Here is a 25,133-nt window from a genome sequence, read left to right on the forward strand (position 1 = left end):
TCATTGGGAGAAAAAAATTTATCTCTTTGGCGTCCTTAGCTACAAGAGAAATGCGTTCCGAAGTTTATTTCAATTTGACAAAAGCCCTTCGAAATTCGGGTCTCCTGCCCAAGTCTGAGAAACCACTCTTTCGGTGCCAACCCCCAACCCCAAGTAATCCTGCGTGTTCAATGTGAAGACCCTTGATTCTGAGCAGTAGATTTTCTCATGACGGTTGAGATTTTTCTCTATAAATAACCCTCATCTTCCTTTTACGGTTCCGATGTCGTCGACATTTCTCGCCTCCTCACTCAGAAACCCCCATGTGCGCCGTCGCCCGTGCAAGTCCAATGAGTCTATCCACCGACGAATCTCCGGTGGACCTCGCCACATTTGTTCCTCGCCAACGTGGTAATTCTTCCTCGTCGTCTTGCCATAGTCGACCTCCACCACGGAGTTAGTGTACTGAGATCCGAACTTCTTTTTCTCATCTTGTTCATATTACAAGTTCATCCCGATGATATTATGTTTGATTTTAACCGCTCTGGTAGATCTTTAGGAAGCCATATGTTTTGCAGTGTGCCATTTTGTAGTTATCCTCGTGCACGTCTCTTTAGATCAAGACTTTTGTAGTTAGATTTCATTATTCTCTCTGAACTTACTAGCATGAATTCTTTCGGAGACTTTTCTCTCATCTAAGATATCTCTCAAAGTTCCGATCATTTCTCTTAGGAAAATATTTTTCTTCAAACCTTGTGTGTATTCATGACCTTGTCTTTATTTTCCCTCGCTTCTTAAGTCTCTTCAAAGGTGTTCATGGCTCTGGTTCATCTGCTAAAGCTGACAGTGAGATAGGCAAAGGGCGGAAAAGGATGAGAGGCACAACTAAGGCTTTGGAGAAGAAGCCGACAGAAAATGGAGAAGAAACCATTCCTTCTGAGGATCAAGCAATGATTTTCGAAGGCCGACCGAGAAGAGGTGGTCGCAGACAGGAAGATAAATACTACTGCAAATATGACTGGTCCAGAAGGATACCGTACTGTCCACTCAGTGCAACAATAGGCTGCAAAGGATATGTCGCTACTGGGCCAAGACGGATACCGTACATGTTTTTGTTCCTCGATGATCTCCCTCACACACTCTCTTGACCTAAATACCACCACTAATGTATACCACCACTAATGTGTCCAACTGGACCCTTCATATATAACATGGGTTGGGCCTGCCTTCGCGCTTCGACCTCTTGGGTTCGGCCGGGCATTCGTCTTCCTTGGCAGTAGTAATAGGTCCCTGACATCGTGCCCCTGTGCTGCCACCGCTGCTGTTTCCGCCTACTGTATGCACATCATGTCCAGCCCTCGCAAGGTTTACAACAGGCCAGCACCATGGCCTATGCTCGCGTGGACGTTCTCGTGGCTAGCGTCGACATGGAAGCCATTGTTTTGCTCCAACTACAGTCAATTGTACTCGTGCATGCATCTACAATTTTTTTTCGAAACGGTCATACTACAATCTCATCCTCACAATTTCATCTTGAGCCAGCTAGCGGGAGAGCGTGCATGCATGTCACGCAGTATGCAGAGAAGTTAGCAAATTTGGAAATATTTCAGGAATTCAAACAAATTATGAATTTTAAGAAGGTATACCAACATGAAAAAGTTTGCGAATATAAAAAAAAGTTCAAGATTTTTTTTTTTTGCGAATGTGGAAAAATATTTGTGACTTTTAAAAAGTTCAAGATTTTTTTTGGGAATGTGAAAAAATGTTTGTGACTTTAAAAAATTTCAAGAGTTTGAAAAGAGATCACTAATTTTTTTAAATTTAAAAGTAAAATTAAAGAAATATAAAAGAAGAAAAAGAAGAAGAAGCCAAGTAAAAAATCAGGAAAAAAACAAAAACCTAGTAGAAAAACAGCAGAAAAGGGAATACAAAAAAATTTCATGTCGGGAGCTTCAGCTTCCCAAAACCGGTATAACCACTAGTAGAAAACGGGCCTATTGTCCCGGTTTGTAAGGGCCTTTTGTCCCGGTTCTTGAACCGGGACTAAAGGGTCGTTACTAATGCCCTGACCCTTTAGTCCCGGTTCTAACCAGAACCGGGACAGATGGGCCTCCACGTGGCCTGCGCGCTGAGCCCAGGCAGGAGGGCCTTTGGTCCCGGTTGGTGGCACCAACCGGGACCAATAGACATCCACGCGTCAGCATTTCTGTGGCTAGGGTTTTTTTGAAAGGGGGGGGGGGGGGGTTGGGGGTTTTGGGGGGTTAATTTAGGTATTTCATATATTATGTTAGCTAGCTAATTAATAGAGAGAAGTGTCCTCTCTTATATATGTTCGTGCTTGGTCGACGGTACGTACTATACATACGAGAGGACTAGACACGCTAGCTAGCTAGCTAGTAAGCAAACGAAGGAAACAGAAGATCGTCATGAACATATATGCATACAGAGAGAAGTGATATCGACCACCTCTCCTTCTCTGAGAGAGTGGTCGAACAACAAGTTCTCGTATATCTATCCGACACTACCGGCTACATATATACAATAATTATCTCTTACACATATAATCTCCTAAATTACGGATGCATGGTCCACATAGTATTCTCCGTCTTCAGCGATCACGTGGTCAAGAAAGAATGCCGCCAATTCCTCTTGAATTGCTCGCATGCGATCTGGTGCTAGGAGTTCATTCCGCATCCGAAACATCTAATTTAAAGAAGGTGGTCAATACATATATATATATATATATATGAATGAATGAAACTCAACACAAATGATGGTAATAAAATAAAATTGTGAATATTGTTATTTATGCACTTCATATTGTTCGTCAGAGTAGCCCCGCTTACAGGTCGTGTGGCGGATGGACTCACAGACGTAGTATCCACAGAAATCATTCCCTTGTTCCTGCCACAACCACTTTACAAGAAATAGAGGTCAATCAAACTGATAAGCAAGAATGCCAAATGGTATTGATGAAACTAGCGCTTGAATCACTAGGAGATGCGCGGAACATGCTACTATAGTACTTACTTTCGGGTGTCTAAATTCCAGCTCCTTCGGCAGTCCCGGAGCTTTTCTGGTGAATTTTCTCCAAACCCTGCCGGACAAAGAAAACAGTTACTTGATATCAGAAATGAACAAAGTTGCTGATATGGTGGATAATGATCGATTTAACTTACTTCTCGAGCATTTGAGTCATGTCCGCATACTCCTGGGGATCTTTTCGTCTAGAGTCCAAGACAGTTACTACTCCCTGCTCAAGCCTAATCTCTAGGAGAATATAGTGGTACCTGCGCACGCATGCATAACTCATCAATTACATTACTATAACCTGGACTAATATATAAGGGAAACCGAATATGCACAAGACAGTAACACTCACTTGAAGTTGTAAGGAAAGAGTATTATATCTTTGTGTTCACACTAGTAGAAAACGGACCATTAGTACCGGTTTGTAAGGGCCTTTAGTGCCGGTTATGGAACCGGCACTAACATTTCGGCACTAAAGGCCCCCCCTTTAGTACCGGTTCAGCACGAACCGGCGCTAAAGTGCCACCACGTGGCGTGAGCTCGCGCCCTGGTACGGGGGACCTTTAGTACCGGTTGGTGTTACCAACCGGTACTAAAGGTTTTTTTTTGAATTTTCTTTTGAAAATTTTGGAAAAAAATTTGATTTTTTTTTATTTTTAATTTTTCTGAATTATTTGATGATTTAGTCTCTAATCACCTCTCTTAACTGCTCAAGTGTGGATCACTCATTCCAAATCATCTAACTTCCCGACCGGTCACCCATCCCTCTCACTACTCCAGCCCGAGCACGCTTAACTTTCAGGTTCTATTCTCCTTCGTTTCCGAGTCTGCACTTGTTGTTTTCCTGACAATAGTAAGATGTCAATCCTATTAACCTTCAGGAATTTTGCTTGAGCATGAAGTGACACATTTCACTGTTTGAGTTTGAAACTATTGTTTTAAAAACAATAATTATTTAGTAACACTAATATTTCTTGAATAATTAGTTTGACCATTGTTTGACCACATTTTGACCACAGTTTGACCAGATTTGACCAAAATTGAAATAACTAAAATAATTATTTAGTAACACTAATATTCTAGAATAATTAGTTTGACCATTGTTTGACCACAGTTTGCCCACTGTTTGAATATTTTTCAATTTTTTCCACTCTAGATCTTAAAAGCCCCGTAACTTTTTTTCTATTAGGTTTTTGAGGATTTTACAAATGTTTAACGGGGTTCCCCTAGTTAAATTCGGATCTAACTTTTCGAGTAGATGATTTTTCATATAAAAAACTTTTTCATCCGAGTTAGTATGCAAAAGTTATGCCCATTTTTACAAATTTCAGAGAGATTTTGCAAATAAAGTCAAAATTCACATTTGCAAATTTCCCAACAACTAGACCACATATCACATGAGAAAATTTTCTTTTATTTTTTTGACATTTCCATTATTTTCTTTTATTTTTTTTAAAACTGAAAAGGCGATCCACGGGGGGGGGGGGGGGGGGGGGGTAGAGTTGCCACGAACCGGTACTATAGGTTAGACCCCTTTAGTACCGGTTCGTGCCACGAACCGGTACTAAAGGTGATCGTGGGGCCCCGGCCTGACGCCAGCCTGCCACCACCCCTTTAGTGCCGGTTCGTGCCACGAACCAGTACTAAAGGTTCAACACGAACCGGCATTAATGCAAATCCGTTCGAACCGGTACTAATGGTACCATTAGTACCGGCTCAAATACAAACCGGCACTAATGTGCTTCACGTTTGACCCTTTTTCTACTAGTGTCATTTATTTTGAATGATCGTAGCAAGTTGGCCTCGGGTTCTGCGGCATGAAATTTAAGCTCAGTTGCATCTATGAGATATGTGTTAATGAACCCAATATCACCGACTTGTCTTTTCTTCAATTCGGCGATTTTCAATCTGCATAATATAGTGAGGATAATTATAAATACATGCAATGAAAGAGCTGAGCTATATGGAGAGACTTAATGACAGAAGTAGTAGTACTTACAGACTTACAGACAGTAGCAGGTGACCATTGCTTTATCGAGGGCCAATTGATTGAAAAACTGATAGAACTCCTCAAATGGAATAGGCAACAGATCAATTCCAACGAGGTAATGCTCCTTTTTAACTCTCACATACAAAGTACTCCTCCCTCCAGACTCTCTGCAGATTTTCAAGTACCAATCATGCAATCTTCGCATCATCGTTGATAGAGATCTTTCATCTTTGACGAGAGGCTTCCCGTACTCGTATCTGTGTATCTGCACGTCCCACTACTAGGAAAAGGGCTACTAATGGCGCACCAGTTTTTCCTACTAATGGCGCATCACTGGTGCGCCATTAGTATCATGCCACTAGATTTTTTTACTAATGGCGCACCACTGGTGCGCCATTAGTATCTGGTATACTAATGGCGCACCGGACAGTGCGCCATTAATTTTGCCCACGGTGCACCACTAGTGTCTGCTATACTAATGGCGCACCACACGGTAATGCGCCATTAGTAACAATTTTTTTAATTTTTTTTCTTAATCTCAGGTCACTATTTCACCTATGAGATATCCAGCACATATATATACAACAAGCATCCATATAACAATCATAGCCAACACACAAGTTCCATCATATATACATACATAGCCAACACATAGTTCCATCTTTACATATTACAAAAGTTTCACATTGTTCATCCAACACCGTTCAGTTCTCATGCATTGTTCTTCTCCTTCTCCTTCCTCAGCCTGATGCGCCAAGAGCGGCGAGGCGGTGGAGGCAGTGGGATGTAGTCTTCTACCTCAATTGGCGTGGTCATGTCGCCCAACTGTGGGATCGCCGGCGCCACCACCGGTGCGTGGTCATTGTCAGGCACCACCACCATCGCGAGGCCACCTTCAGGCACGATCATCGCTAGGTCATCCTCAGCCACCTCCATCTCTTGCCCATGGTCAGCCACCACCATCTCTTGCCCTTGGTCAGCCACCACCATCTCTTGCCCTTGGTGAGCCACCACCAGCGATAGGTCATCCTTAGCCTGATGCCCATCGTCATCCTACAGCTCCTCATCCCCACTCTGCTCCTCTTCTCCCGCACTCCAGTCCAGATCATCCTTCTTGTTGTCTATGCTGCTGCCAGAATCGCTGCTGCTTTCGCTACAGCCAGAATCGCTGCTGCTTTCGCTACAGCCATGGTCGCTGCTGCTTTCGCTACAGCCATGGTCGCTGCTGCTTTGGCTGTAGCCATTGTCGCTGCTGCTGCTCCCATTACCTGTCCAAATGCAACAATGACCGTTAACAATCGATGTGAGACAAAGCCAAATGTAGAGGAATAAGAAGAGGCAGAACGTACCGGCATCATAATCTTTAGCGTAGCGCATGCGACACATAGTCGCGTTGAACACCTTCACGATGAGCATGGTGGCGTCGTCGTCGTACCTGAAGAGAAGGAAGTACCCCAGCCGCAGGTCGTAGGCACGGTAGAACTTCTCCCACCCACGAGACAAGTACATGTGGCCCTCCTTGATCACCAACTCCACATCCCACAGCCTGCGAAACCCGCTGCCGGCCTGTCGCACCTTCACATTATTTGGCGGATCTTCACCCATCAGCATGTTCTTAAAACTGTCAGGCAGCCTCTGCAGTTTGGGACAATGAGTGATGTAGGCAAACAACAAATATCATAATGAGATGGGTGAAGCTAGGGGAGATCTCTCATTTTATATACCTGCATCATGAATGATACTGAAGTCCCAAGTATGATAGTGAAGAACCCGGAAGCATCCAACTCGTACCGCGGTGTCGCAGAGCGGCGGTGGCTGCTTCCCGCCATCTCTGATAAGCAGCAGAAGAGACCAATTAGTACCCTTACAACCGAACAAGGCAAGGCAAGGTATTAAGACAGATGTGAACACATGAGATAAAATCTAGAGACGTGAACACAGAAGATAATAAGAACTACTCGTCATCATCACCAATATTGTGGCCAGTGTGATCTTCATCATCACTACCATATTGCATCATAGTTTCATCGTGGTCATCCTCCAATAATTCAATATGTTGTTTGACAAGTTTTGCTGCTACAACAGGACAAATTACATGCCTCCTAGGAGATGGTTTTCAGTTTATGTTACAATGGTCTTAGTGGACATCCCAGGTGATTGGGATCACCAATAAAGGGCAGCCTCTGCTTTGATATTCTCCGTTAGCTGGTGAATGGATGGTCGATCCCCATCGAAAATTGATTGTATGATAAGATAGCAGAGAGGTATGGCAATGGACTTGTAATCATATCGTTGTTCATAGCTAAAATAACACCTTGTATATAAGAAGGAATCATGATCTGGCAGACATATAGATTTACCAGCAAACTTGTGTGCCTAACTATCTATATCTAGGAAATCAAAGTTATTTCAACTTTGATGTTTGGAATATACCTAGAGAAACATGATTTATTTATTTTACTTCACACTCACAACTAAACAGCACTGAGGCACAGCTTATTGATGATCACTTTAATTTTATGAAGTGAATTTACTCACTAGTAAAAGATGTAATACAACTGTATTGCAGAAAGAACTAAAAGCTTGAGCAAAAAGGACTCGATAAAAGGTATCACTATGCATAATCATTTGTAGCTACAAACAATACATGTAATGAGCTAGAAAAGCCACCTTACCATCATTAACAGTACTCATAAGTCATAACCCACTTTCCAAATTTAATTGGGAACCCTTTCACAACCATCACCTTTTCTAAAAATCCTAGTTAATTTTGTCCACCTCTGCGCCGGGAAGCTCGAGCTGCCTAGCCATTTGTCCACCTCTGACTGTCCACCGCCCTCTTGGCCGGTGCCGCCTTGGCTCAATAGCTCGCCGCCGACGACATTTGGCTGCGCCGCCGCCATCGCCCACCTAGGTCACTGCGGGGGAGAGGAGGGGGAGTGAGAGAGTGTGTGGCCCGACCGCCTACTTTGGTTCCGACCGGACTGCGTCGGCTAACGACCATTAACTGCCGCGCCGTGAGCGCGCGTGGCCACGTGGGCTGACAGATGGGCCCAATCCATCAGAAAAACGGTTAAATCGCTAGTCACCGCGGGTTTGGGTTTTTTGAAATAGCGAACCGCGCGTTTGGTAGCTTTCTGAGAAAATTTAAAAAGTGGTAGTTTTTTGGAACCCTAACCTGTAAACTAGTAGTTTTATGCTATTTACTCTTATTTTTTAGAAAAGGAGGATGTATCCCCGGCCTCTGCATCTGAACGATGCATGCAGCCTCTGCATCTGAACGATGCATGCAGCCATATTATTAATTATTCACAAAGACCATATAAGGTGATACATCAATAAGCCTGAAGCCACCATCTTCGCAACATTGTTGCTACTCCTATCCCCTTGATAAAGGCGTGTCGAATGTCCGGGCCTAATACCAAACAAACATCGCACCAAAGCCTAACATTTAAAGTCGGGTATCCCATCCAAGCCACTAACTGGATTGGGTCCCACACCGGTCTGGCACACTCCCAGTGAGTACCGCACACTGTAAGGGCCGTCACCTCCATCTTCTCTCGGTCCATCCTCAGAGCAGAACTGATGCAACGACATTGCCAGGCCTCTCTACCATCAACGCCATCATGACGTCAGACATCTTTCTCCTCCTTCGCGAGTCCATCTCCAATACGCGCCAATTGCCGAACCTCCGCGGTGCCATGCCGCCGGGTTCCGCCGTCGTCCTTGCGGTAGATGTAACACCGCTCCTCCTCTTGTCCCCTCCAGCCAGCATGTGCTCCAAAACGATGCCCCCAGGAGGGACAACGGTATCGAAGGTGTCATCATCGTCCGATCCGGTAGACCCGGATCTAGGGTTTCTCCTGGAGCATCACGAGTGGGGCACCATGACCTACAACAACGATGCGTCAAGAAGGGAAGGACATCATAGACACCGCCATCGTCCGCCATGACCGTATCGGCGCGATTTTCACCGGAAATCACGCCCCCCCGGTCTCGCAGCTGAGTGAAACCAAATGGAGCTTCGCCGTGACCAAAGCCGCCGTCGGCGCGCCAGCAGGTAGCCTCTAGCCGCCCATCACCGGTCCTCCACGCGCCACCGGTTGCCACGCCAGGGCGGATCTGGACGGGACGCCAGATCCATGGATTCCGTCGCCCATCTCCAGGCATAGACTCCACCGAGGGGAACATCTCCAGGCATCCATGGCCTTGTCTAACGCAAAAAGGACATCGAGTACACCTGAAGAGGTAGGCTTTTAAGAACATGTGCATGCTTAAATGGATGCTAGGTTGATCAGAACGATTGGGAGTTGGGCGGTGGGGGGTTGGGAGTTGGGAGGTGATTCTTGCTGTATGCTGGGCCATGCGCCTGACACAAAAAGGACAACCAACAATGTCTATAGGCCAGATCTGATTTGATTCGAGCAGTGGTACTTTTATTTGGCGCTTGTACTATTACGACTAGTGGTGCTTTTCCACACTTCCTAGATTTATTTGGCACACTTCGAATACTTTCAGGACCTCTTTGGACTGAAGTATTTTCATGGGAATTGTGGAGGCTTTGAATCCTAATAATTTTTCCCTATGGAATACTCATTTGGGTCATGGGATTGAGCCTACAAATTCCTATGGAATTTATTCATATGTCGTCATTCAGTAGGAATTCTAACATGAGCTTAGACCGCTCTTTATTTTTCCTTAGAGAAGCCGAATGCACGTTCACTCTATCTCTCTCTACTCTCTCGCCTCAGTCCTCTAGAAATCACTTGTTTCTTTCTTATCCATCATCCAAAGTCACTCGTTGCAGGATTCATGTGTTTTGAAATTCTATAGGATTCAACAGTATGTGACATTTGAATCCCGCGTTTAACCTAGTTTTACATTTTGTATTCCTGCAATCCAAAGAAGCCCTTAGTACCTACCTTCTATACATTTTATCATGTCGAATCATGAAATATAATATGACATATAAGTAAATATACACACCCACGTTCTTATTTGTGTAAGGACGTGAACATGGCATGTCACCATGGTAGGTTTGCTTCGTACAACACAACATGACATGTATGCAAGAGAGAATGCACATCAAGGATTTTGCAAAACAAAATGTGTAGCAATGACATCAACAGTTTAAATGTTATTCGAAACAACAAAACCTTTAGTCCAAACAAGTTGGGGTAGGCTAGAGGTGAAACCCATAACATCTCGGGATCAACTCATGGTTCTGACATATGGATAGCAAGCTTCCATGCACCCCTGTCCAATTTAAATGTTATATGAAAACTTAAGAAAAAATTAACTCACAAACCATTAATATTGTTTACAATTTTTTATGGTTGACTTTTTCTGGATGAGAGCTTCAATACTAGATTCCATATAGGTATATTCTGACTTAAAACATTTTTCGCCATAAAAGTTACTACCAACTATTCATGAAATAATCATTTTATTGATACAAAAGTTACCACGTGCCAATCTGCTACGTAAATTCTAGTGACTATAGATTACTATGTCGTAAGAAACAAAGTAAAAGAAATTGTCCAAACATAAGTCGCCATTTGACCTTTTTGTAATTTGCCATTGTATTGACGCTAAAATTACTATATGGTAACAACCTACCACAGAGATAGGATAGTAATTAGCATATTATCACGTGGTAGTTTTTTCTCCGAAAATAGTTTGTCAAAACATATGCATGAGAAACATAGTTTGAAAGTCCTCGATGATACAAAGCCAATAGTGAAAATGGATTTTGAATGAGACATAGTTTGATCTATAAAACATTTGTTATGCAAGAAATCAACTTGAATACACATACGTCACACAGTTTCCTTTTTATATGTGCATGTAGCATGATTGATCTTCTTATGCAATAACTGTAGTTGAAAGGGGCATCTGATTGATCAATGCTTCAAACGCGTGACAACAACACTACGACACACACAATGTAAATAAATAGCGGAGAGTGCACTCTCTGCATGTGAACACCATAGTTGAAAGGGACGTCTAACCAATCAAGCTTTGAATGCATGACAATGACGCCACACAATGAAAATGAACGGTGGGGAGAGAGCCCCTAGAAAAATTCCTTATATTTATCATAGTTTAATAGAAACGAGAGGTAAGCATTATCCCACATGCATATTTGTTGAATACAAGCATGTTTTTTTTATAATTCTTTTAGCTTAATAAGGAGTTCTTCTTGTCGTCTTGGCAATGTCTATAGGCCAGGTCTGATTTGATTGGGACATGAACAATATTGAATCACTTATATACTATTAGGATTAGTGGTGCTTTTTCCGCAAAAAGAGAACTAGTGGTGCTTTTCCACAATTCCTAGCTCAGTAGCACGCGACACATGTATGCATGAGAGAATGTATAACTATGGTATCAACAATTTTTAGTTGTGTTCAAATTGTTTTAACTAGCAAACTATCAATCCGATTTATAATCATTTTATGGTTAGCTTCCTCCCAATGAGAGCTTCGATACTAGATCCCATATGGATACAATCTTATTATAAACATTTATCATCATAAAAATTGCCACCAATAGTTCATGAAGTGATCATTGTATTGGTACACAAGTTATCACGTGCCAATCAGCTATGAAAATGATAGTGACTAGAGGTTACTGTGTGGTAACAAGATAGTAAACAAAAAGTTTGTCCAAAAATAAGTTGCCATGTGACTTTTTTTAATTTGCACTGTATTAATGATAAAAATTACTATATGGTAACAACTCGTTACAAAGATAGGATGGCAATTTGCATATTATCGTGTGGTAGTTTTTTCTTTCTGAAAACAGTTTGCCAAAATGCATGTAAGAGAGATATATTTTGAAAGCCCTTGATTATACAAAGCTAGCAGTGGAAATTGATTATGAACGAGAAAAATAGTTTGAGGAATAAATATTTGTTATTCGAGAAATCAACTTGAATACATAAATGCCACTCGATTTCCTATTTTTTTAATGTACACCCAGCAATTTTTATGTGTTTTACTATGAGTGTAGCATGGCTGCGCTTCTGATACAGATACTGTAATTTTCTCATCAAGGTTGGATAGCTTACCCTATGCAGAGGACCGACGGAGGTTATCCTCATTTTCAAAAAGTTGTGTTGAAAGAGACATCTAACGAATCGATGCTTCAAACGCATGACAACAACACCACACAACGTAAACAAACAGTGATGAATACACTCTTCACATGTGAAGAGTACGGTTGAGAGGAGCATCTAACCAATCAATACTTTGAATGCATGACAATGACACCACACAATAAAAATAGATGGTGGAGGGAGCGTCCTTCCAAGATTCCTTACATTTTTCGTAGTTATTTTGGTTGGTACATTTTTCGTAGTTTGATAGTATAGTGGAATAAAATAGGACCGACAGGTAAGCATACGCCCATGTGCAGATTTGTTTAATACAAACATGATTTGTTTGGAATTTGTTTAGCTTGACAAAGAGGGATTATTGACTTGAGATGACTAGGTTCCTTTAGTGCCAAATAAAAAGACCAGCTGGCTCTCCACCGTACCTCTGCTTCAGTTCTCGCTCCCGCATCCCCGCTCAGCGCTCACCCTCCAGTCTCCACCACGCCGCCACCTCCGGCCACCGCGGATCCTCCTCTAGCCAGCCCCTTTAGGCGCGCAAGCCGCCGCGTCGTTCTCTCCTCCGGACTCCAGGTCTCCGGGTCGCTGCCATCGGTGCATTTACCTCGCCCAGATCCGTCCGGCGATTCGTCCGTTCCACTCCCCCGACCTCGCTGACGGCGGCGGCGACACGGAGGTGGGTTGCGCTGGGTGGAGATTAATGATTTAGGCACCTCCGCTGCATCGTGGTTTCACCATTTCGTGTCCGGCAGATTGATCCAGTTCAGGCATCGATAGCTGCTGCATTGTGGTCGTTTCAGTTTTAGGCATCTGTTTCTGTCAGTATGTCATCTGAACCTGATTCATTCTAGGTATCGTTGCCTGCTGCGTTTGTGGTTTCAGCCTCCAGCATGATGCATTTTATTTGGTCGAAGCACTGATTGCTTCACTGATTCGCTGCAGGGCGGTCGTGGGGAAAACAGGATCAATTGCCTCAACACACCCTGCAAGAGAAGGCTCTCTGATCCTGATCCATCCGCTCAACGCCCGTCAGCTAGCTCAGAGAAGGAGTACAGAGGAAGCTTTACCGATCGGTACTCATGGAGTCCACTGCACTGAGCATCGGCAAGTCCGTGGTGAATGAGGCGCTTCGCTACGCGACATCTGCCGTCGCCGAGGAGGTGGCTCTGCAGCTTGGAGTCCGACGTGACAAGGCCTTCGTCACGGATGAGCTGGAGATGATGCAGTCTTTCCTGATGGAGGCGCACGAGGAGCGAGACGAGCACAGCAAGGTGGTTAGAACCTGGGTGAAACAGGTTCGCGATGTCGCCTATGACGTCGAGGATGGCCTCCAGGATTTTGCCGTCCGTCTGCAGAAGCAGTCCTGGTGGCGTATCCCCCGCACGCTCCTCGACCGTCGCCATGTCGCCATGCAGATGAAGGAGCTGCGAGCCAAGGTCGAGGACGTGAGCCAAAGGAATGTGCGCTACCGCCTCATCGACGACAGCTCTAAACTCACTAAAGCTTCCGACTACTCAACCACTGCTGCTGCTGCTGCCATGTTTGGTGTTGATGAAGCAAGAAGGCATGCTATGAATCAACATCAATCTGGATCAAGGTTGGATCTTGTCCAGCTCATCATCAACAACACAAAAAGAATGGGCTCAGGCCAAATTGGAGTGATTGGAGTGTGGGGAACAAGTGGCACCGTTGGGCATACCTCCATCATCTCAGAAGCCTATGAGAATGAAAATGTGAAACTCAACTTCCCGTGCCGAGCGTGGGTCAGAGTGACACGCCCTTTTCACCGAAAAGAATTTCTCCAGAGTATAATTGAACAGTTTCAAGCAACCACCGTAGGGGTGGTTGATTTTCTGCTGGAGCCGGAGGTGGAGAAAGCGAGGCATGAGTTGGCTCATGAGTACATTGGATATGTCAACAAGAAGAGGTACCTGATCGTGCTCACCGAACTATCCACCATCGAAGAATGGCACAAGATCAAAACGTGCTTCCCAGAAAACAAACTGGGCAGCCGGATCGTTGTATCCACAGAGCATGTTGAAGTTGCGAGCCTATGCCCAGGCCAGGAAAGTACTGTATCAGATCTCAAGCAATTATCTGCTGAACAGACCATCTATGCTTTTTACCAGCAGGTAACACAACTTTTTTTTGTTATCCATCTAGTTAGAAATCTGGAGGTTTTTTTTTTAATATCGCCCAAACTATGAACCCTTAAATCAGCTTAAATGCAGTATATAGTTGCCAGGGAGCATGTTCTCTGCAGGCTTAGATTAATATGTGTGTTTGTACAAGGCCGTTAAGGGAAAATTCCTGGTGCAGTCCCTCCCGTTCCACCAAGAAGAGAATAATCCCCTAGGCATGGAAGGAATCGCACTCCTTGGATTTTCTTTGACAGAAAATAGTTAGGACTCTACTCCATGTATTTATATATTTTTGCTTTTTGTAATATATACAGAGAAGAGAAAGACAAAAAGACCAACTCTACATAAAAAAATTGAAAATTTACAAGAAACCGTCAACCTAAGAAAGTAAGTTGATATACGCTTTCCTAGACTCCTCGGATTCCTTGTCGATTATATATATTTAAAAAGGCTAATATTTCTTGCGGATATGCTTCCTCTGCCCAGATCCCTAGTAGCAATAACTGCTGTCCTGTGGAGAGGTTATTTCTGCCGTCCTGTGTAAAGAAACAAAGCCTCCCTGCCACCCGCTGGAGCTTCACGGCAAGGATGCTAGGAGTCGTGCACTAAAGTGGTGAAAACAGGGATATTTCGTCCCAGATAGAAGCATTATGCCACAACTGTTAGAATTGAAACTACAAGGATTTGCTGCAATGCTTTGGTCAAGCAATCGTCCAAGATTTTGCTAGTGTTGTAGGTGGTCATAGTAGCGGAGCTGGAATTCAGACATGGGGACGGTGAACACTGAAGAAACGGGCATTAGTGCCTGCCTTCTATGCAAGGTTTACGAGTCGACAAGTCATTCCAAGGTTGAGACTCATAGACTAAGCGTAACTAATCGACACTAGTCGACACTAAAGTTGCGACTCATAGAATAGACGGCACTGAAGTGTAGTCGGCCCTGGAGTTGAGACTCATAGACTAGTCCTTGGACTCATAATCTATGCTTCTATGTAACTAAGGACTTAGTAGTTAGTAGCGCATAAGTACAAGTAAATATTTAGAGCATAAATACTAGCACTGCTGATTCATGAATAATTTGTGTTTGGCTTCTTTTCCACATTTAGAGCATAAGTTCAATAAGTTTATGTTCTCTTGTAGTACTTGTGAACTTTTTATGTGATTCATGAATAATTTGTGTTTGGCTTCTTTTCCACATTTTTAATTCTGGACCGCTTGACAAGGAGGTCTCAATTTTCTTTTGACTTATATATACATGCCATTCGAGCTTGATTGACTACTTTTGGTTCATTGCGCCATTAACATTGTTGTGTAGCAACAGGACATGGACTGAACTTATTTTGGTAGTATTTATTTTTGGAGTGATCATTAAAAAATTATCTAACTGTTTTTTTTGCTTCGTTTAGAGTTCTCAAGATGCTACATATTCATCAAAATCAGTGCCTAGCTCAATGTTACCCTACAGTGCTAAGAATGAGATACATGAAGACCAATCTAATATTGGTGTTGCTGGAAAGATGATGGTGCAAGAGAGTCTCACACGTACAAACACAATGGCAGGTGTTCTAGAGGAATTTCAGCTTATTGGACGTGAGAAAGAAAAATATGATATTATTGAACTAATTAGAGAACAAGCTAGCACCCATCAATTTCAGGTGATTGCAGTGTGGGGAATGGGTGGTCTTGGAAAAACCACTCTGATAAAAGATGTTTACCAAAGACAAGAGGTCACTAACATGTTTGACAAATATGCTTTCGTCCCAGTCTTGCGGCCTTTCAAACTTGAGGAGCTCCTTAGGACCTTGGCATTGCAACTAGATGCAAGCAAGGGTGCCAAGGAATTTGTTGGTGACACTGCAGAAAATATTGGTTTAATGGGAGTTGCAGACTTGACTGAAGTGTTGGGCAGGCATATAGAAGGAAAGAGCTGCTTGATTGTTCTTGATGACCTCTCATCTACCACGGAATGGGATAAAATATTGGAAAATTTAGTTGTGAAGAATGATCTTAGCGTGGTCATTGTGATCACCACAAGGCGGGAGGATATTGCTAAGCATTGTTGCAAGAAACCAATGTGTGTACGCTTGCTCGACGGTCTTCAAGAAAAGGATGCATGTAACCTCTTCACGAAAAAGGTACTGAAAGAGTATAAATCATATCATTCAGTTTATATGAAATCAGGATTTAATGTTGAAGGCTTATTTCGGATTAGTAAATTGTAAGCACAACACACTACCAATCCTTTTTTGCGAAAACATAAGATTAGGCCTCCATGACTAATGTTGTAGGGTCATACTGTAGCAATGATAGTTTCAGCAATTAAAGCAACCGATTGCATCGCCCATTGCCTGGTTAGGCCATGTTAGGATTAGCAATAAGCCGTTAATATTCCATGACTTCACCATTTCTCTTATCGAATTATATGTGCCAGAAAGAATCATGTAGCTTAACTGAGTGTCTTTTCCATGATATTTTTTCCAAATTGTTGAAAACTACAGGTGTTCTGTTCCAAATGGTAATAGATAAGTTTCTCTTAGTTTTCCTATTTTCTAAACTTAGCAAAGTCACAAATTCTAGTTTTCAAACATTACCAAAAAAAATTCTACATGCAAAGAATGGCTAGTAACATGTTCATGTAAACTTTGGTACAAAATATCAGTTTGAGAGACATGCACAGTAAGTTGTACATGCAGTCCATTGTACAGCAACAGATTGATTTCCTATTTCATACAACAATAGAAGAAATATTTCTTCCGGCCTGAAGCTTATTACCATGTCACTACAAAAAGAGTAGCAAAACAAAAGAACATTTTTACATAGCCTACCATATATATGCTCCCACCCAAACCAGTGTAGACTAGTTAATAAATAAACTAGGGCGGCTAGTTTGCATGTACCTGATTCATTTAATTTAATTATAGAGTAGTAAAAGATTATTGTATGTTGCACAATTGCAGGTATTTAAGAATAAGACCACAGATTTGGCTAAGCACTATCCTGAGTTGGTTGCACCAGCAAAACAGATCCTAAAGAAGTGTGATGGGTTTCCCCTTGCGATAGTTACCATAGGTGGTTTCCTGGCAGACCAGCCAAAAAAAACTGTTACAGAGTGGAGGAAACTGAATGAGCATATCAATGTTGAGCTGGAGATGAATCCAAAGTTTGAGGCCATGAAAACAGTCCTTATGAAAAATTATGATGGCCTACCCTATTACCTTAAGTCTTGTTTTATGTACTTCTCCATCTTCCCTGAAGACCGCAATGTTAGCCGGCGACGTTTGGTTTACCGATGGATCGCGGAAGGTTATGCATGAGACTTACCCATAGGGAACAGATACTTCATGGAACTCATAGAGAGAAGCATGATATTACCAACTCAGCAAATAGTTTGTAGCATACAAGGCTTTGACTCCTGCCAGCTACACGATCTAATCCGTGATACCAGCATTGAGAAGTCAATGGAGGAAAATCTTGTTGTCAGGCTGGAGGAAGGGTGCAGCTTGAACCCCCGTGGCGCAGTGCGTCACCTTGCCATAAGCAGCAACTGGGAGGGAGACGAGCATGAGTTGAAGAGCACAGTGGAGTTGTCCCGTATACGATCATTAACAGTGTTTGGCAAGTGGAGGTCATTCTACATTTCTGCCAAGATGAGGTTTCTCCGGGTGCTGGACCTGGAAGGAACAGGTGGGTTAAAAGATCACCACCTTAAGCACATTAGGGAGCTTCTTCATCTCAAATACCTCTCCCTAAGAGGATGTTGCAATATCTATAACCTCCCAGATTCGGTGGGTAATCTGAGACAACTCGGGACACTAGACATCAAAGAGACGGGTATAGCTATGCTGCCCAAAACCACCATCAAGCTAATTAAGCTGTGTTATCTCAATGCTGGTAGCAATTACACAGGGGGGGAAGAGAAAGATTGTCTTACAAAGTTTCTAGAAATTTTGGAGTTGCAATGAGAGTTATGTCCATCTTGTTGCTTATGTGAGCAGTTAGACATGGATGACTTCAGCAGGCATGATATTTGCACTATTGGTTGCTGCATAATGTTCCCTAATATCATTAGGGGTCTAGATGAGTATGGTGTTAAGGTGCCAAGAGGGACCAGGAAACTGAAAGCCCTGCGTACACTGCGGTATGTGCACCTAGCCTGGGGGAAATACCATTATCAAAGAGATAAAAGGCCTCACCAGCCTGCGGAAGCTAGGAGTGGTCGGAATCAACAAGATAAATGGTCCGGAGTTCTGTTCAGCCATTTCCAATCTTAGACTCCTTGAATCGTTGTCAGTGCGGTCAGGTGATAGCTTAACTGGTTGTTTGGATGCCATATCCACAGCTCCAGAAAACCTCCAGAGCGTCAAGCTGTCCGGTAGCCTGGAAGAATTGCCAAAATGGATTATGGGGCTCCAGAGTTTGTCGGCCTATCATGCAACCGTGCAGCAATGCAGGCCCTTGAGAACCTGCCAAACCTATCAATTCTGGGTTTATGGGAGAGACAGTTTAAGATGGATGTACTCCATTTCCAGGGTGGCGTTTTCAGAAGGCTCACGGTGCTTGATCTTTTCTATAAAAGGATGGAAATTAAATTAGTGGATTTTGAGAAAGAGTCAGTGCCCAATCTTGAGATGCTGACCCTTAGGCTGACTGATACTGAAACTGCCTTCTCTGGGCTAGAATTTCTGCAAAGCATCAAGGAAGTGCGTCTCTATGTTAATTTTACCTTCATTTCGATTCCCCGAGAAAATATGACATTCAAAGAAAGGGAGAAAGAAGCAGAAAAGAAGACAAAAACCGTGAAAGACAAAGTCAGGGAGGACTTGCGGATCCAGCTTGACAGGAACAAGAACCGGCCCGTCCTAAAGGTGGAATGAGCTTAGAAACATGGGGCAACTAACTTCTGTCCAGAATATCCTGACTGAGAGGCTGCCATGCCATGCCATGCCGTTGGAGAATCTATCCTTTATCTACTCTTTTGTTTTATATCTTGCACTCCTCGTTTTATTGTAATATAATGTGTTGAAATAAAGCACACGCATCTGTTCTGCTTCTGCAGCTGTTAGTGATGGTATTCCTTTTTTCTGCTTTGGGTGTCTCTTTGATTTTCTGAAGAATGAATGGCCACTGCAATACATGATGCTCTGTAACCGTATTTTCTCCTGGGCTGCTTAATAAGGGTGTGGTGATATCTTAGGCGATTGTAAAACTATCTGAATTAGATGCATATAAAATTCGTCAGTACTCTGCTGTACTATGTTGCATCATATGCTACGCTTGTCACCAATTTCTTTTGCAATTGGTGATTATGCCAATTCTGCTTTGGGGCTCTGCTTTGATTTGGTGGAGATTGAATCGGCTCTGCAATATAAGGTGCTCTGTATCTGTATGTATGTTCCGGCCCGCGATGTGCACCCATCGTTGGGCTGTTGCAATAAGGTGCTGGTAATACCTTTGGCAATTGTAAAATGCTTGGATTGGATGGGGAAAACTTGTCATTACTTTGCATCATACGCGATTGCTTGTTTACAACTCTTCTCTTCTGTCCTTGGTGATCATCATGATCTCGAAGGGTCAGGCCATCTACGTAGTCAGGCAGCAACTATAGTCCATGCGAAACAGTTTAGTTGCCTTACTAGTACATCTCTGCTGCGTCTCGCTGATTGCCTGGAGTGGGACTATAATTGGCCCAGCCTAGTAGAGGAGTAATAGTTAATTCCTTCGTTACGTTTGTTTCATTGCTTTGTTTTTTTATTTTCCTAATAATTTTATTTACATTTCTGAAATGAAAAATCATTTGTTTGCCCAAAATTTTAAAATGTTAGTACCATTATAGAGTAATTTTGACATTTAAAAATGTTCACACATGTAACATTTTGTTTGTAACATTTTTTATAACGTTCATGAAAATGTAAATTTTAGTTAACATAGTTTAAAAAGACAAAAAATCACACAATAAATAAAAAACAAATAACCATCGTTATTTTTATTACGAAGGGGTATGTATCAAATCATCGCTTAATGGTGTACCCAAGCAAAAGTGTTACCGGTATTTTTGTACTTCCTCCGTTTCATAATGTAGTGCATATACATATTCTAGAAAAGTCAAATTGTACAAACTTTGACCAAGTTTGTAGGAAAACTATTTAGATCTTTAAAATCAAATTTATACAATATGAAAATATGGCTTATGATGTATCTAATGAGATGTATTTAGTATTATAGATGTATATATTTGTCTTCATGATGAGACAATATGAAACTATTCATGGAACTCGTAGAGAGAAGCATGACATTACCAACTCAGCAATCAGCTTGCAGCATACAAGGATTTGACTCCTGCCAGCTACACGATCTGATTCGTGATATCAGCATTGCAGAGTCAATGGAGGAAAATCTTGTTTTCAGGTTGGAGGAAGGCTGCCGCTTGAACACCGCCATAAGCAGCAACTGGGAGGGAGATGAGCGTGAGTTGGAGAGTACCGTGGAGCTGTCCCGTATACGATCATTGACAGTGTTTAGCAAGTGGAAGCCATTTTACATTTCTGATAAGATGAGGTTTCTCCGGGTGCTGGACCTGGAAGGAACAAAAGGGTTAAGAAGTCATCACCTTGAGCACATTGGGGAGCTTCTTCATCTGAGATACCTCTCTCTACGAGGGCGTGGTGGCATCTTTTACCTCCCAGATTATGTGGGTAATCTGAGACAACTCGAGACACTAGACATCAAAGAGACGAGTATAGCTAAGTTGCCGAGAACCATCATCAAGCTTAGTAAGCTATGTTATCTCCATGCTGGTAGCAGTTCATTATTACCGTATAAAGAGGGAAATTGTTTTTCAAAGTGTGAAGACATCTTTGTAGAGCAATATTTATGCTGCTTAGGCATTGGTAATTCAGACAGGTGTGATGCGTGCACTATTGCTTGCTGCATAATATACCCTAATATCATTAGGGGCATAGCTGCATTTGGTGTTAAGTTGCCAACAGGGAGCAGGAAACTGAAGGCCCTGCGTACACTGCGGTATGTTCATCTTGCCTGGGGAAATGACGTTATAAAAGAGATAAAAGGTCTCACTGGCCTGCAGAAGCTAGGAGTGGTCGGTATCAACAAGAAAAATGGTCCAGGTTTCTGTTCGGCCATTTCCAGCCTCAGCCATCTTGAATCATTGTCAGTGCGGTCAGGGGATTGCCTAAATGGCTGTTTGGATGGCATGTCCACAGCTCCGGAAAACCTGCAGAGCCTCAAGCTATCCGGCAGCCTGGAAAAACTGCCAGAATGGATCAAGGGGCTCCTAAATCTTGTGAAGCTCAGGTTAGAACTCAGCAGGCTATCAGGGAACCTCAAAACCATGCAAGTCCTTGGGAACCTACCAAACCTATCCATTCTGGGTTTGTGGGATGAACGGTTTAAGATTGATGTACTCCAGTTCCAGACTGACCTTTTCAGCAGGCTCACGGTGCTTGATCTTTTCTACACAAGTATGAAAATTAAATTAGTGAAGTTTGAGAAAGGATCAATGCCCAATCTTGAGTTGCTGACCCTTAGCCTTGGAGATACTGAAGCTGCCTTCTCTGGGCTAGAACTTCTCCAAAGCATCAGGGAAGTACGGCTTAGTTTTCATTATATCAGGTTTACACCCAAATCATCAAAAACGGGGGGGATCGAAAGATTGTACAAAGGAGAGTATGAATGGATGAAGGAAAAAGATAGGAGAAACAAACCCAAGCAAGATAAAGTCAGGGAGGAGTTGCAGATGCAGCTTGATAGGAATAAGAATAAGAATCGGCCAGTCTTGAAGGTGCAATGAGCTCAGAAACCTGGGGCTATTTCTGTGCTAAATATCCTGACAAGTGTCTGCCATGCCATGCTGTTGGAGTATATATCATTTATCTACTCTCTTGTTTTATTTCTCGCATTCCTCGTTATATTGTGTTAATGGATTGAAATAAAGCCGACGCGAGTCGACGGCACTGTTATTCTGTGGCTGTTATTGTTGAATTTGCTTTTCTTTACCTACTTTGGGTATCTCCTTGATTTTCTGAAGAATGACTAGCCTCGGCAATGTATGATGCTCTGTCTCTGTGTTATGTTCCGGCGATGTGTGTGCACCATTGCTGGGCTGTTTAATAAGGGTATGGTGATATCTTAGGCGATTCTAAACTGTTTGGATTAGATGGAGAAAATTCGTCAGCACTCTACTACTACGTTGCATCATATGCAACGCCTGTAACCCTTTTATTTTGCCCATGTGGACCATGCCATTTCTGCTCTGGGGCTCTGCTTTGATTTGGCGAAGAATGAGCCGGCACTGCAATACAGCATGCTCTGTATCTGTAATTCTGTATGTTCCGGCCGGCGATGTGTATATACCATTGTTGGGTGTGCTGTTCTGACAAGGCGGCAGTAATATCTTTGGTAGTTGTAAACTGTTTGGATTAGATGGTGAGATCCCGTCAGTGTTTTGCATCGATCATATTCCTTTTCTTCTGTTCTCCTTGGTGATCATCATGTCAGCCTCTCGGCTCTGTCTTTCACCTGTCAGCAGAAATGCAAAATGAACGATGTAACCACATATGATCTACACCGTCATGTGCAGCTTATAGATGAAGGGAGGGAGAACCTCATCTGCGCATGCCATGGCGGACATGAAGAGGGTATAGCAAGTAGTACATACGTACATCTCATCAGGGCGCCGGCTAAAATCCTCGCCAACAACCAATCGAGCCGGAGCATGGCACCATATACATACTCAGGTGCAGCTCCATCGATGAAGTACAAGGGCAGGTATTCTCTAACAAAATATATATTGTAGAAGGAGCAGAGGCAGGCCTAGGTCCAGGCAGGGGCTATAGGAGTGCAGTGCTCAAGCGAAGGGACTGTAGTGAACCGGCCTACTAATAGTTAGTTCCTTCGTTACGCTCATTTCTTTCACTCATTTGCTTTTATTCCTTTTTTTCTTACTTTTATTTAAAATTTCTAAACGAAAACTAGTTTACTTTATCCTTTTAAAAAGGTTCACCATGCATTTAGAAAATGATGAATTCTTTGTAAATTGTTTTAAAAAGATTTGTACCATTCAAACAAATGTTCTTGACATTTCAAAATTTTGGCCAAGCACTATTCCAGAATTGGTTGAACCTGCAAAACTCATCCTAAGGAAGTGCAATGGACTTCCTGTTGCTATAGTCACTATAGGTGGTTTCTTGGCAGACCAACCAACAAAAACTGCTGCAGAGTGGAGGAAATTGAATGAGCATATCAGTGTTGAGCTAGAGATGAATCCTAAGCTCGATGTCATAAAAACAGTCCTTGTGAAAAGTTATGATGGCTTACCCTATTACCTCAAGTCTTGTTTTATGTACATGTCCATCTTTTCCGAAGATCGCAATGTTAGCTGGAGATGATTGGTGTACCAATGGATCCTAGAAGGTTACATGCAGGATAGATCAGGAGCGGATAGATACTTCATGGAACTCATAGAGAGAAGCATGATATTACCAACTCAGCAATCAGTTTACAGTGTACAAGGATTTGACTCCTGCCAGCTACATGATCTGATCCGTGATATCAGCATTGCCAAGTCAGTGGAGGAAAATCTTGTTTTCAGGCTGGAGGAAGGTTGTAGGCTTGTAGCTCGAACACTCATGGTGCGGTGGGTCACATTGCCATAAGCAACAACTGGAAGGGAGATGAGCATGAGTTCGAGAGCACTGTGGAGCTGCCCCGTATAAGGTCATTGACGGTGTATGGCAAGTACAGGCCATTTTACATTTCCGATAGGATGAGGTTTCTTCGGGTGCTTGACCTTGAAGATACAATAGGTCTCACGGATCACCACCTTGAGATCGTTGGGAAGCTTATTCATCTCAGATTCCTTTCTCTAAGAAGGTGTTTGGACATCTCCTACCTTCCAGATTCTGTGGGTAACCTGAGACAACTTGAGACACTAGACATCAGATATACACGAATATTGGTGCTGCCCAAAACCATCACCAAGCTGAGCAAGCTACGTTATCTGCATGCTGGCGTGAGTTATGGTGTTAAGGTTCCAGTAGGGATCAGGAAAGTGAATACCCTGCACACGCTGCGGTATGTGAACCTTCTGGAGGGGAATGCCGTCATGCAGGAGATAATAAGTCTAACCGGATTGCGCAAACTAGGAGTTTTTGGCATCAACACGAAAAATGGTCCGGAGTTCTGTGTAGCCATTTCTAGACTCGGCTGTCTTGAATCTTTGTCAGTTCGGTCAGAAAAAAAAGGATTTACATGACTGCTTGGCGCTTGCATGATATGGCTTGGCCTCCGGAAAAACTGCAGACCCTCAAACTGCGTGGCTGCCTAAATTGTTTGCCAGAATGGATCAAGGGGCTCGAGAATCTCGTGAAGCTCAATCTAGAATTGACTGGGCTATTAGGAGATAGTGAAACCATGCAAGTCATTGGGAACCTACCAAACCTATCCATTCTTCGTTTGCTGGACCGTGATATCGGAGAACCTATCAGTATCACTTTCCAGGCTGGCCTTTTCAGAAGCCTCGTGGTATTCTATCTTGTTTGCATGCATGTGAAAATCGAATCGCTGCAGTTTGAGCGGATAGCAATGCCGAAACTTGAGGTGTTGAGCCTGCGACTATTTGATTCTGCAACGGGCATTTCTGGGCTGGGATTTCTCCCAAGCATCAGGGAAGTACAGCTCATTGTGGAGTTTTACTCATTTCATATCCAACGCACTGAAGATATAACACATAGAGAAGCACACAATGAAGCAAGATGCAGGGAATACACAGTGTCGTCGGGAACAAGGAGGACATCAGGAAGCAGCTCGCCAGCAATAAAAACGGTCCCACTTTGAAGGTGCAACATATGTGTCGTCGGGA

The 25,133-nt window shown here is 43.0% G+C and overlaps 1 protein-coding gene and 2 pseudogenes across 1 annotated transcript; all 3 read left to right on the forward strand.

The window, feature by feature from the left end:
* Positions 1-13,195: 13,195 nt before the first annotated feature.
* On the forward strand, positions 13,196-19,131 carry LOC147967030 (disease resistance protein Pik-2-like; annotated as a pseudogene).
* Positions 19,132-20,522: 1,391 nt separating this feature from the next.
* Positions 20,523-22,064, forward strand: LOC147967031 (disease resistance protein Pik-2-like). The gene is made up of 2 exons (XM_087527443.1): positions 20,523-21,027; positions 21,118-22,064. The coding sequence occupies exons 1-2, from the start codon at positions 20,523-20,525 to the stop codon at positions 22,062-22,064; spliced, it is 1,452 nt and encodes a 483-aa protein (XP_087383569.1).
* Positions 22,065-23,385: 1,321 nt separating this feature from the next.
* LOC147967032 (disease resistance protein PIK6-NP-like) lies at positions 23,386-25,108 on the forward strand (annotated as a pseudogene).
* Positions 25,109-25,133: the final 25 nt, after the last annotated feature.

This window comes from Triticum urartu, chromosome 6A (genome assembly GCF_056163025.1).
Source record: "Triticum urartu cultivar PI428250 chromosome 6A, HENAU_Tu73, whole genome shotgun sequence".
In the NCBI taxonomy this organism is placed as follows: Eukaryota; Viridiplantae; Streptophyta; class Magnoliopsida; order Poales; family Poaceae; genus Triticum; species Triticum urartu.

What these genes read in the sequence shown, in the direction of transcription:
- LOC147967031 (XM_087527443.1), top strand. Translation starts at nt 20,523, where the DNA reads ATGGAACTCGTAGAGAGAAGCATGACATTACCAACTCAGCAATCAGCT. An exon ending in GAGAACCATCATCAAGCTTA is followed by an intron (nt 21,028 to 21,117) that starts GTAAGCTATGTT and finishes ACATCTTTGTAG; the next exon opens with AGCAATATTTATGCTGCTTA.